General features: G+C 36.8%; 1 protein-coding gene across 4 annotated transcripts in view; it reads left to right on the plus strand.

Annotated features, from left to right (window-relative positions):
• Positions 1 to 14,846, plus strand: part of acin1b (apoptotic chromatin condensation inducer 1b) — a 213,644-nt gene that overhangs the window by 77,906 nt on the left and 120,892 nt on the right. For 2 of the 4 annotated variants that reach the window (XM_051922286.1, XM_051922287.1), the window contains 2 exons: positions 2,913 to 3,032; positions 13,384 to 13,472. In XM_051922286.1, coding sequence (XP_051778246.1) covers positions 2,913 to 3,032; positions 13,384 to 13,472 — 209 coding nt within the window. The remainder of the gene's footprint in view (positions 1 to 2,912; positions 3,033 to 13,383; positions 13,473 to 14,846) is intronic. The other 2 variants (XM_028793641.2, XM_051922288.1) reach the window with 1 other exon arrangement.

A 14,846-nucleotide genomic window follows, 5' to 3' on the forward strand; every position in this document is an offset into this window, starting at 1 on the left:
AACACAAATGACTGTTTCTTTAACATTGTAATCACAAATTACTAACAACTGTGGTTTGACCTTTGCCCTTCGCATCGCCAGGGGTGGTCCACTGACCTTGAGACTTTTATCACAACACTTATGCTCTTTTATTATTTACATATTGTATTACAGTATTCCAAATTCAATTTTTTTCTGGGTATTGTTTTTCCCAACTTCCACTAGTATAATAGACCCCGTAATTGCAGGGATGGTATTGTGAAAACACCTGCATATACAAGTTTAATGCATTTGCTGTTTTAGTGTCTATATATTTTAGTTCTTCCTTATTTTTTCTTATAGCGCTTCACCTCCTCTTCTAATTATTATTGTTATACTACTAATATAATGAAAAAAATTATTTGGATCATTTATCACATTTTTCACATTGGATCTGTTTAGTGGCATTTCTAACATTTTTTTTAACTGTTGTTCTCATAAGTAAGCCTTATACACCTTTATTTTTTATTTGCAACTTTTTTTTAGCCCCTAATGTATTTAATTGGCATTCTCTTTAATTTATCACTCTTCCATATTTAATTAGAAAAAAATATGTTGTATACTAAGTATTTGGTTAAAATTCTGTCAACTTACAGACAAGCGTTCAAAAGCCATTAAGAAGGGGAACAGAATATTAGGTTATATAGTATGTTGTGTAGAGTACAAGTCAAAGAAGGTTATGGTGAAGCTTTATAATACACTGGTTAGACCTCATATGGAGTACTGTGTACATTTTTGGTCTCCAGGCTACAAAAAAGTCCAAAGAAAAGTGACTACACCGATTCCAAAGCTACAGGGTGTGGACTTAAGACATTTGACAAATGAGAGGAGACCATTCAGTCCATCAGTCATGTTTGTTTAGCTAATAGCTAAGCTGTCCCAATATTTTGTTTTCTTAAAAGTTGTCAAGGTTTCTGCTTCAAAGTTATGAGGAAAGATTAAAAGAGCTGAGCCTTTTCAGTTTATACAAAAGGAGATTAAGAGGAGACATGATTGAAGTGTTTAAACTTATGAGGGGAATTAGTACAGTGGATCTAGACTATTGCTTTAAAATGAGTTTAACAAGAACATGGACACAGAGTCGAAAACTTGTTAAGGGTAAATTTCGCACAACCTTTGGAAGTTTTTCTTCACACAGAGAACCATAGACACATAGAATACATTAGCAAGTAATGTGGTAGACAGCAGGACTTTAAGGACCTTCAAAACTAGAGTTAATGTTATTTTGGAAGAATTGAGTGGATAGAACTGCCCAGCTTTGTTCTTGTCTAGATTGTCATAATGTTCTATTCTTTCCTAGGGTCATTGGTAATTCCCATCCTATCCGGAACATACTGAAAATTATATATATTTTCCCCACTTTTACTTACTGTTATGTTTTCATAGAAATGGATCTCAAAATTTATGATACAACGAGCTTTTGAACTGAAGATCCGCCTCACACCATCACTCATTGGTCAACATTGCCATCAGTTCAAAAGCCTGATCCCATTTGAATGCACTCCCTGTTCATGCAATTCTGGTACTCTGAAAGTATGTAGCAAAATGTTCCCATGCTTTATATGAGGTGATTATACGGTTCTGTAACTGACATTAGGATATTAATAATAATAATTATTATTATTATTATTTTCATGGACATTTTAATATTATTTATGTTGTTCAGCATTGGCCCTCTGTGGGGCCCCATTGAAGCCTGTTGTTTTAAAACATTTTGTGATGTTATTTTTTTCATGAAAACAAAACAAAAAAAATGTCCTCGACCATCACTACAAACAATATGGGGTAATTAACATAAAAAATACATTTTGGTGTGGTGTTAATTTAAGATTTAAGTATAAACTACAAAAATAAAATGTAAAGGTTTCAAATTATTTCAGACCCTAATTTTACTCCTTAACCATCTGCTGCTGTCTACAGCATTAACTTTATGTCCCATCTTGCAGACAATTTGGTTCTTTGAGAAACCAGGTCTTTACATCAGTCCATATGTGCATGTAGACAGAAGTAATTAGCAGAATTTATTTTCCATTTAGCGTAATTTTTGATAACCATCATGCTGCCAAAAGGTAAGAGATAATATAACGTACATGCATATGCTAGCAAACTAGCTACAACAGAGTTCAAGTGAAGGTAATTATGCTAGATACTGCTAAGGATAGTAAATCATCATGACACTTCTGTTTTCAGATTTACAGTATACAGTATATTGTTTCTTTGTATAGAATAAAATTCAAACCTTGGGGAAACATTGATTTTATTTGTGTGTTCTGTTGGATTATATTTTAATTGAAAATAAGCTTTCTGCTATAGTGTATATAAAGCTTTACTTATTGTACTTATTACAATAAAAATCTTGATAATAATGATACTATCTGTTTTGGTCATATTTCCTATCCCTTGTTTTATTTTTAATGATGCTCTGAATACTCCTCTACCCATCATTGTAATGTCCTGTGTTTGATTCTTAAGGCAAGAATTGCCTGTATATCTTGGTTTCCATAGCATCAAACCTTTCATTAATCTAACAATTGCCTCCAGCTATGAGGATAATATTCATGTGAAGTGTTTCAAAACTGGTACAGCACTTTCTAAAATCGATTTGTTCTGACAAAATAGAATGTGTCATTTGAGGTAGCTGATTAGTCCATTTCCTAATAGATTTTACCTGCCTTTCTTTACAACCATTGCTGTAGCTCTTGGAGCATTTGTTAATGATGAGTTAATGTATGCTGGTTTACCAACAACTGTGATCTCTTCTGAGTGTTCATGACTGCATGGTTTAAATAGAATCAGAAGAATTGAAATATTAAAGATGCAATTTTACTGCTTTCAGTTGCTGGCATAGTTTACGCCATGCCTGACAACTTTTTACAAACATTTTTATGCTTCAGAAGCTTCCACAGAATCAGAGGATGAGGCATCATTTATCGATCCTGCTGCCTCCAGACCTCCTGATTTACATGCTATTCCAGAAATCCCAGGGAAAAGCAACCAGAGGCAGCAATGGCAAGGTATGAAAGACCACTATTGCATGCAATCTGTTTTTATACAGTGCCTACTAATTAATTGAATTAAAATTAATTTGGGTCTAGGGAATTGAAGCTAGTGAATGCTTTTGTGGTTAAGCTGTGTGGGCATCTTGCATGTAATCAAGTAATGGGGATAGTCAATTGTACTTTCCATACAGCGCATAAACTGTACAAAGTAATTTATGTAAAGCAAAATTAAATATTTTTTTCTTTTGTACCGTATATTAAAAGTTTCTGTAACAGTTTATGATGATGACTTTTCCGTTAGCTAAAACTTTAGGAAATGGTGTGCGATTATCAGAAATAATAGAATCAAGTTGGGTGTCAGGATCTGACTCATTTTCCCATTTGTTAAAGTGCTGCAGAGAGCACCATATGATGTATGTTGTATGCACATCTGTCAGTACTGTTCCAAAATATCTAACATGGAAAGGTAACACTCTCTTATTTGTGTAAATGACCAAATTTGAGTATTCTGAAATGTTAAGCTGTGTGTGGGGTTGAACAGAATTTTGCATTCATTTTTGGCAGAAAAAAATAGATGTATAATAGCCATTTTCTTGACATCCAAGGGCTGGGATATACTTGAGACACTATGCGATGCGTATGCTTCTGGATGCTGCTGCTATGCAAGGAGCGCACTGACTATACATGCGTGTGTAGTTTATGTAAATGTGGAGTATTCCACCAGGAGGCAACGTGAGATACTGTTGCGAAGGCGCAAATGGCAGCAGCAACACAGACGATGGTTTTTGAGACCTTAAAACATACTGCGTTATACGGTGGGGAATATTGATGCTTGTATGGCCTATGCGAGAAATGGATGAAGAAAAGCACCATGAATAATTTCTTATATCAGCATTTAAGTTTGTTTTGCTTCACCGAATCAAACCATTTATCAAACATTGAAGCACGCTCATTGATCCTGTTGGAGCTGCAGTGCAACTTGATGTCACACTACATTATCTTGCAATGGTTGAATTCCCACTTCTCAGACATGTTCTGCTTTGCATAGACGTATCTACAGTATCTCGAATTTGCTTCAATTTTATCTTGCACATTTCCGTATCCACATTCAAAGAGCTGGTGATTTGACGTTAGCTGTTCTGACAGGCATGTTTCACTATTGGGTTGTTGATAGCAAACAACGATGCTGATGTCACGTACCAAAACATGAATACACACCTCCCAAATTTTTGCTTTTCATTTCTGACAACGTGCTCAGAGGATGTGCCAAAAAGAGCACTGGAAATTCATGGCAGCCATGATGCATGAGCAGGAGCGTTCTGAGCGTCAAGTATAATCTGGCCCTTAGAATACTCCTATCTTTCTAGTGCAACATCTTGCATTGTGTAAACTCAGTCTGTCATCTGTGGGGAGTATTTTTCGTACGTCGCTTAAATCATCCGAGATGAGATGCCTCATCTTGGATGAGTTAATGCCGGTGACACTCATCCGGGATAGGTCGGTTTTTCAAATGCAACCGTGTATTAGATTAGTCGAGCTGGATCTAATCATATGAGATGAATGCGCGCGCCCGCGCTGAGTGAAAAGCCCATATATATTGAGTCTAGAAAACATGATCAGCAAGTCTTTGATAGGCTGTAACAAAATGACGAAAGAATGGGCGCATTTATTTTTCACACACGCGGCGCAAGACCTTTTATTCGAAGGACATGAAGAATTTCTAGATTTAATATGCACAAGGGGGTAACACTGCAAAAGCAGCCCAGACCAGAAAAGACGTCTGGCAAAAAGTGGCCGACAAATTAAATGCTAAGTAGTGTGCATTGTACTTACTGAATGCAGCATTTCATTTCCTATGTGTCAGATTAATTATTATTTAATAGGCCTATGTCATAATTCCAGATCAAACATGAGCACAAGGAAAACATGGGAACAGGTTAAAGTGAAGTACAAGAATATACTTCAAACTGGTAAATATTGGTATATAACTATTTAAAGAATTGTTGACATAAATAATCATATATAATATAAAAAACATTAATTTTAAAGCTAATAAGAAGGCAGACAAACACAGGTGGAGGTCCACGCGGTCCAGACCTAACCCCTGCAGAAGAGTTGGCTCTCCAGCAAAATGCTCATAGCCCTGTTTCTGAGGGCATTCCAGGGGGAAGCTCCTCCCCAGAACCAGTGGCAGGATGCAGTGGTCACTTCATTTCAGGTAAAGGATGGTCATTGCATATATTGGTCCTCGATGTGTGCCATAGGTATGTTCCATATAGCCATCTTTTTTGTTGGGTCAGTTGCAGGGAATGTCATATCCCTTGAACCTGTGTCTGACCAACGAGATATTGACGAAGGTCAAAAATTTCATGAAGACTCTATGTCTGATTATTCATCAGGAGGAGAGGTACATTTTCCAAATAATGTTTGATCAAACTCCACTCTGATCAGTCCCATGTGCCCCAATCACATTTTGAAATCCGGGTAATGAGAATGTTAGGCTGATTGAGATTCTTCATGGAACTGTGGGTGTTTTAGCCTGTGTATTACCTGCCTGCAATGGCATGAAACGCCTCTTTTATTGTCTGCACACGCAGGTGTCCAGGAAACACTATGAAAACCCGAAGGAAATATTTCAGAGCCAAACAGACTTTACGAATTGCCTGGCAAACTGCACTTTTAGTTAGTTTTTCCGCATCGCCTACAGTATATAAAAAAGTGCCGCTTATAAAAAACCTCAAAGCAATGCATACTGTCTGTGTGGTTGTGAGAGCCCGACTTCGCCTAGTTTGACTTCGAATATAAGGTGCTAATAAATCTTTGAGGTACAATATTCCCCCTCGACTAAAGCGGTATCTTTCGAAAAGAATTTCCTCCGGGAGCAAAAAAGGATCTTGCCGATCGCGCAAAACCCTCTCTATATGAAATTCTCTTCGTATAATTTGCGCACCAATATCAATTGGTTGCTCATTCATGAACGGCGAAGCCATGACTGGATGACTTCCACGCACCGTCACTGATTATGTGTGTAAACTAATCCTGGTTTACGTAGAACAAACCTGCTCCAAGCAGGTTTGAGGATTAGGATGTGTTGCTGTGACAACACTTTCAGCAAGAGTTTCGAAAAACCGACAGATCCAGGATCAGGGCAAATCGTCAACAATTACATCCGGCTAAACGACTAATCCATGTACGAAAAATACCCCCTTGGTCTTGATTTCAGTGAATGACTCTTTTGTGATGGAGTGCACATTTGTCTCAGAACAATGTTGTTGTCTTAACCCTTAGCTCTTTTTCCTTCTGCATGTTATAATATGAGATTTCTTCAACTTGACTTGGTTGGCCATTTGTCTTGCAGTGTGTAGTTGGTTTGGACTGATCAAAGTGTCTGTCTCTTTGAAGTTCATTGTGAACCTGAGTGTGTCTGTTCGACTTGGTATAAAGGCTAGCTGCCGGCTATTTTATATCTTGGATTTGTAAGTAGTTCAGTCTGACTGCTGTTATTTGGACCTTTTTTAAGTAATGTTTGAATTGATTTTATCTTATTGTGATTAACAGAGCTTTTGGTTGAGTGGTAGAACATCTTACTTGCAAAATATTCCTCCATTTGTGACATGCCCATCTGGAGAACCATCTGCAAAGAAATTACTTTATTTACTTAAGTGCTTTTGCTTGGCTATAAGGTTTTTTTTTTTTTTTTTTTTTTTTTTTTTTTTTAACTAAACCTCAATTCCAAAAGTGTTGAATCAGTAAGTAAAATTCTTTAGAAAAGGTGGTGGTTGTTAAATCTCCTTTGACCTGATTTAAGTTGAAAACAGTAAAATAGTATTAAATGCTTTCTCATAGAAAATTATTGTGTATTTTTTGGATTGGAATTGTAACACGTTACAAAAAATGTTGTGACAGGAACAAAAAAACTATGGCAATGTTGTAGAATGTTCAACAAGTATACTAAACAGGTGATGCTATCATGCTTATGTATAAAAGAAGCATCGTAAAATTCACAGTTATTAATGATGAACTAGTCGAGATTCATTACTTTGCAAAAAACTTTGAATCAATAATCCAAAAGTTCAAGAACAACATTTCTCAATGCTACTTTGCTTGGAATTTAGGGATTTTTACCTCCACATTGTATACAGGTAAAATTCCATTATAACGAACTCCCAGGGACCTAAAAAATATTTCGTTTTAATGAATATTTTGTTGTAATGAGATTCTGTATTTGTTTCTATAGTGCTTTCTTTAACTTGTATCCAGGTGTTTGCAATCATTTCAATAGCTTCTTTCGCGTTACTTTTAATCTCCTCCTGCCTGCAAGTTATGCTGACGAGAATTTTTCTCAGCGTTTCCTTGTGATAATACACTTTAAGGGTGCGAATGATGCCCAAATCCAATGGCTGAAGCGCTGCCGTGCAATTGGGTGGGAGGTATTCAAAGCGAACATTATCTGAATGTGGAAGCATGTTGTGGGCAGCAAAGTTATCAGTCAGGAGCCGAATCATTATTTCTTCTTCATATTGTGAGGTTTCTGAACTCTTTTGAGACCCCCCACTCCTCACCAAACGGGAACGACACACTGAAGTGTGTCCTGAAGCACGATTGCTGCGTCTGTGGAAGATTGTTTGTCCGTTGCTGGGGCAGGGCAATAGGAGGCTCAGTGAAGCGCCACAGAAGCAAATCATAAAAGATAGCGGTTGTGCTATAAGTCCCTGTCTTGCACCCCAAAACACGAGGCTTAGTCTCAGTACTTTAGCAAAACCAGCTTTATTCAGCTTAAAACAGGAACGGCACAGTTATTTATTGTAGCGTGATCTGCAACTCTGCTATACACAGACATAGCAGTCAGGCAGGATTGTGGCTAGGTCAGTGATGAAGTAATCCTGTTACAGTATCTGCATTTACATTTTACGTGCTCCTAACCTTGCATCACCCATCAAGATCTTTTCTGTTTACTTTGGCGGAGAGACGCAGCATATCTGTGAGTCTGCTACAGACGCGGAGATCGCACTTCGGGACGCTCTTCGGCTTGCTGTCTAGTTGGGGGAGGTCCCAAGAGAGTTTACAAACCTCACATTTTCTTGAATGAGTGCCGCATTAATAGGAATGTTTCTTGAACGAGCATCACTGAACCTCATAAAAACGGCTTTTTCGACATCTTCAAATGCAGCAGTTCACATACGTTTGCAACCCGAGATTTTTCTACTTTTTTTGCTGTCTTTCAAGAAAGTTGACAGTGTCTGGCGAAATTCCGAATTCACTGGCAACGTTTTTTTTCTTTTTGCAGCAATCGAGAGCTGCAAAAAATTAAATTTTTTTTTTCTAATATGAACTGTTACCGTTTTTCCGTGTCTGCCGTTTCTATAGGAGGGTGACAATGAGCTAAATTCCAATGGATGTTTTTCAAATGTTGACGAGCAATAAGTAAAAGGTATCACTGAAAACCGCAGGAAACAAAAAAGGCAAAAAAAAAAAAAACTACGAGGAAAGTTCGAAGAAAGAAAAAAAAATTAGTGTTTCTGTTTGGGGATCGTTGTGCACAACTGAGCTGCGGCCACAGAACTAACTGCTCTGTGGATGATTCATTCAGGCATTTCAAGGTCTTTTGTGCACTTCGTTATAATGAAAGTATTTGCTGAATATACTTCTATAGATTTCTATAGACTCGTGTCATATGGGGAAGCTGTCAGGACCATAAAAATACTTTGTTGTAATGAAAATTTCTTTGTAAAGATATTCGTTATAATAGAATTTTACCTGTATTATTATTTTAAGATTGAAGGAATTCAGAGGAATCTTTTTTTGTAAAGTGCAAACATGAAAACCAATACTGAATTCCTGTGAACTTTGATCCTTCAGACTGCACTGCATTATAATCCAACATGTTTCTGTGATGGATACGGTTTTCATTAAATGTTGTTTGGTACTGCACCCATAAACACAAGTTAAGACTGTAAAATGCGCAGTGGAAGTCATATGTCATCAACATCTGTGGGCTAGAAATTATATGAAGTATGTGCTGTGGTCTCACGAGTCAACCTTTCAAACTGTGCAACCCCCAGACTCTATACTATGAGACATCAGCACTACTGCTCCATCACCGTGCACCTAATTAGTTGATCAACATGTTTACATTAACTGTATTCCTAGGACTTGAGGAAAACAATACCCTTTATTTTAAACTTATGTAAAATTTTTGTGTATTCAATGTTGGGCTTTAGTCACTATTCATAGCTCACATTTACTGACGTTTTGATCTGTCTGTTCTTTCAAGGTTTGAAAGTAATTATGTCACTCAGGGACATGGCCAGATTTATATGGTGATTAGATCATGAGTATTCAAAGTGCATTTTTTTAAAGCCATACATTTGTATTGATTGGAGGTGACATGGAGCAGCTTAAAGAGCATACATGAGTGCATACTTTTAAGTTGATTGATTTGAGATTAAAGAAGAAACTTGGGATAGAACCTGGCATTCGGTTTAATAAATCTTTTTTTTTTTTTGTGCATATGCCGTTTTTGCCTTTCTAGCTTTAGTATGAGGATGAGGTTACAGATCTGTTTTCTGTTGAAAAGGTGTGATGCATTACTAAGCACAAATTACAACAGCAAAGATCCTGGATAGTGGAGCAGCTGAAGAATGGGAAGAGTGTGACTTTTTAAAACAAGAAAAATTATTTTCCTCTGTTCCCAAAATCTTGTAAAGTGTTGTTAAAAGGAAAGGTGATGTAACAGTAACTGGCAAGTCTCCTTAACAATCCTGTTTTGTATCCGCTCTCTTGAGAAAATGAAGAAAAGAGTTTATAGCCTCTAACCCTAAGTGAATATGCAGGCAGTGGATGAGCCAAATGAGGGCATTTAAAACTGCATAGAAGTAGCAATAGAATACTGGGTTGGAAGTAGTAGGAGCACCGAAGGGCAGCTGAGGAGGAAGATGACAGTTTCAGCTATAGGATAAACAGTGCCCAACACATCATATCAGGCAAAAAAAAAAAAAAAAAACATAGTGTGTTTTCATATTCCATCAATGGTACATCTTCCCGTAATAACATTTCTCATAACAAAGTGAAGTCCTGGAACACATCTCCTTTGTTAACTGAGCTGCTACTATAGTTTCATATATGATGCAAGGTTATGTTTTCTGTTGTTAAGATTTAGTTTTTCTAATGGGATAATGTTAAAATGGTACATACATTAAATATTATTAACAGTATGTTATATAAATATTTTAAGATACGTTCTTCACCCCTTTGTGTTTGCTACCAGGTCACATTTTGTAATTGGTTAACTACCATAACATGTTTGCTTCTCTTATTTGCAGTGACATGTGCTTTTTAAACATTGGTCTGTCTGAAGATGAACCACAGTTCTGTTTGTGAAGATGAACCACAGTTCTGTTGTTCAAGTGGAGCTTGTCAGAATAAACAGAACTCAAAATCTAAACAGATAAAATTTTTAGGGAAAAAAATCTTATAACAAATAATTTGTGAAACCGGCTAAATAAGACTTTTTGGTAGAAATGTATCTAACAAAGGAATATAGACTAGCTTGAAAAATACCTGAATCATGTGGTAGTAAATGGTGATCTAATAATGTACTTCACACCTTCAAGTAAAATCAAGATGTTCAAAAGAAAGCTTACTAAAAGCCCCAAATCCACTGCTCACATTTCTCTGTGAGCCATTGGCTTGGTAATCCATCTTACTAACCGAAGGTTGTAAACCGGATATGGACGCAGGGCGCATCACGGCGCATCGAGGCGCACTGCACAGAAAACACAGGAACGAGAAGGTTGTAAACCGGATGTCACGCGCACTGCAACGAGCCCGCCACCTGTAAAGTAGACTTGCTGTAATCCACTGTGCCAGTAATGTAGATCACATAACGGTCATTCAGTTTGGCGCCCACCCCAGAGTCAAACGCAGCGGCGTCCCAAAATGCTGTGGCGCCCGCCCCAGAGTCAAACGCAGCGACTTCCCAAACTGCGGCGGCTTCCCGGAGTCAGTAGGTGGCGCCCAAACAACACACCGTAATGCGCCGTGGCGCTCGCCCCAGAGTCAAACGCACCGGCTTCCCAAAACGCAGTGGCTTCCCAGAGTCAGTACGTGGCGCACAAACAATGCAACCTGTGAGCTACACTTGCTCTAATCCACTGGGCCAGTAATATAGATCACATAACGGTCACAGACTCTAACCCAGCGGCTTCCCACACTCAGTGGCTGGCACACGAACACCACAACCTGTGAACTGAACTTGCTGTGCAAAACTCTGCCAGCAGTCGGTGTCAGCACAGGCAACAGAATCACATCTCCACAAAACGACACCACTTTACTACAGATATGCTTATGCAGTTAAATGACATTTCCCCAGACGCACCCACCCTCCATGATATGTCATCCATCCAGATATCGGACGGAACAGAAACTGATTGCCATTCTTGGATTTCCGATTCGCTGGCGAATCGCGGGCTTACTAGTTTTATTATAAGCTATCAGCATTTTCTGTGGTGAGAATTCACTCATGACCCCATCCCATTCCTTTTCACATCCTCACATGAAGAGGCTAGCCATGAACCAGGGGCTTCCATGTAACAAAGCTGTTACTTCCAACTGAGCCACAGGGAACTCCCCCTGCCGAGTGAACAGACTAGCTTCTGACTTCTGTTGTAACTCCGAGGTTATCATATTACACATTATACTGACTTAGAGGAACCAGGTACATGCCCAGCCTTTCCGTGTATGAATGTGAAATGGGGAGGAACAGGTCACTAGGTGACATCTCGGTGGTGATGCTGCTTTACTAACACTCTGAACTTATAATTTAAGATATGGATGTTGCTTTCTTGCAAGAAAGAACAATTTCATTTACTTGCATGATTATGTAAAGGTTACTTGCTAAATGTAAACCTAAGAAAACCAGACTACTTTCTTAGAAGTGCCTGAAAACATATTCTTGTTGGTTGCAAAACTGAAACTAAAAGTCAAGCTCTTCAACGCTCCACTTTGTTAAAGGTCTCATGAAACTAGCAATATATTGATCCCTTAATAAGTTTATTGGTAGGTGTGCTTTGGCAAGCAAATGAAAGGCAAAGCATAGTAATGGCAATGTTACCCAATGAATCAGAAGAGTAATTTCAGAGGAATGAAGAACAACATATAATTAAAGGGGGAGAAACTAGATAAGATGTGTACAGATTCAGAATGAAGATAAATGCAGTATGGAAAGTAATATATATGGCTAATGCTGTATTCTTCAGAAGAGATTAAAGAGGTGTAGACCTCTTTAATGCAAAATTATTTTATGAAAATATGTTTACGTGGATAATGAATAAAAAAAAACTATGTTCTTCGAAGTGAATCTTGATGTCATCTTTTTTAATTGGAGAACTTACAGTAATCTCAGCTCACTGACTGCTTTCAAGACTTGAGCAGCTTGAGTGCAAAGGCTGGTTTTTATGGAACAGGTCACATCAGAGTAACCTAGCCAGTAAAAATGGTGTAAAAAAAAAATGTGATCAGAAGTGAACCTTTAGCATTTTAAACACTTTATCTGTATATATTAAATAAATATCACTTGCTATTATAAAACTCAAGTTTAAGTTTTATTTGAATTGGAATAAAAAAATCATGAGAGATTGTATCTAGTATTGTGTAAAATGTGTTGTACATTAAGTGTACTAAAAGCCGTTCAATATAATTCACTCAAAAAAAAAACAATTGAACTAGTTAAATTCATGCTAGGAGTTCAAGAGTTTGTTCATAGATAAATGCTGCACTGTCTGGTTACTTTGTTTAAGAATTTACATTGTTAGATTGAATTCAGCTCTAGGCCTAGTCCCATTTTATATGTGATCTGTACACACTCTGTTGTGAGTATTTTTATTTTCCATATATCAATAATGTAAATGTTGGGTTACTGGCTGACATAAAATTGCCTCATTGTGTGTTGTGTCAGTGAGTTAGCCTTGTGATGGACTGAGTTAATGTCTACCTTGTGCCAATTATTGTAGAAGTAGATCTAATTCAGTTTTGCTCCATAATAAAAAAAATAAGGTTTAAAAATTGTTGAATGGTTGAACAAAACTAGGAGAATCTAAAGTGTAATTATATATATATATAATATTTAGACATGGTTCAGTTAGATGTGCAACATAAATGAATATATGTATAGATATATTTATTCAGCATCATTTTTCTAAACTTTTATAATATTAGTGTATTCTTTATAAAACCTCTTCTGTTGACAATAAGAATGAATTTTCTTGCTATCTGGTTGTCAGGTTTTAAAACTACACATTATATCAGAATTATTTTGTGCATTTAATACCAAAAGGACTTGTCTTCACCTTTTCTTTTACTGTTTCAGATCCAGATATTATGGCCCCACATGAAGAGGATAATCCTCTAGAGGTGAAGTCAGAAGACTTTGACATTGGATCTTGTCAATCCGAACAGGTCATTGTTTCATGTATTGCAGTTTATGTAGGGGTTTTAATAAATTTGGTTAAAGAAACACAGCTTTGAAAGTTTTTTTTGGCATAGTTCTGTTCACTGAGTGCAGGCTTTGAGTACTATTACAAGTTCACAAGTAGAATGTTATTACAACTTTACAAATTACTAATTACATATTCCATACACATAGAGATACAAATTTGCTTAAATACACATTTAAACAAAGCAGTTCCAAACGTATTATTACCATAAATGGAGCTATCAAAATTTGTCCATAAACCCTATTATTGATCTGTGCTCAGCTGACAGTGGAGTAGAGTAACACAAAAACTTCAATTAATCGACATCCTAAAGGAAATACACTTATCAAACTCTGTCTTCTGTATTCTGTAACATACCAAAAAAGTCATCACATTTTCTGTACTTTGAATATTCTCTGGCGGAATCTGTAGTTCCATGAATAACTGCCAGATGGTTAGCTACTTTTAGTGCAAACCAGGCATATGCATTTGGTGTATATGTTAAATGGAAAAGACACATATTTTTCCTTACCTATTTCACCAGCCTCTAAAGGGTTGAAATGTCATTGTGAAAAAAATATTCTAGAGTAAAAGGCTTAGGATAAGAGTATGTGAAGTATTTTCTTATCTAGATAGAAAAATGTTGGGTTATGACATGATATCAATATTTAAAAGACTGGGAAAAGGGGTATTGGCGGAATGTTTGCTATTATGTGTCATACACTTTATGGAAGTATGCATTGCAGGTTTGTAATTTTAATTATTGCACCACAAGATATATATAATTAAACCAAACCTTTAAGCACTAATCTTAAGGGCTCATTCACACCTGCTTGTGACATACTGAATATTTTATGCATGAAGAGGGATGAAAACTCATTATTGCACACATTAGTGTCTTTTTTTCACATGGGAAACCCACTCCTATCCTCATATCCTTAAAAGTACATGAAAACTATTGTGGAAGAAATCAACATTTTAATTAAAGAAAGAAACTTATCCTTCATTAGGACAAGATTGATAAAACCTGAGTCAGTAACTAGGCAGGAGGAAACTTGTCCATTGCGTCTTTAATTTACTCCTCAGCAAATGCAGAAGAGGGAGCATTCATCACAGTAGTCTGTTACAGAATAATCAAAAAAGCAAGGGCAGAGATCCCATTTATGACAACTGAATTCACATAATAGTATTGATTAATGCAATCATTTATTCTGATTGGTTCATTGGTTTACACCCAAATAACTTGTTGAAATAAAAGTCTGTTGTATTACACCCTTGATCTTTATATATCCCTTAGGTTCAGCTATTATCCTTGAAATCTCTGTGTATGTGAGAACTGTCCAGTCTTGTTTACAGG

The sequence above is a fragment of the Erpetoichthys calabaricus genome, chromosome 2 (assembly GCF_900747795.2).
Source record: "Erpetoichthys calabaricus chromosome 2, fErpCal1.3, whole genome shotgun sequence".
Classification (NCBI taxonomy): Eukaryota; Metazoa; Chordata; class Cladistia; order Polypteriformes; family Polypteridae; genus Erpetoichthys; species Erpetoichthys calabaricus.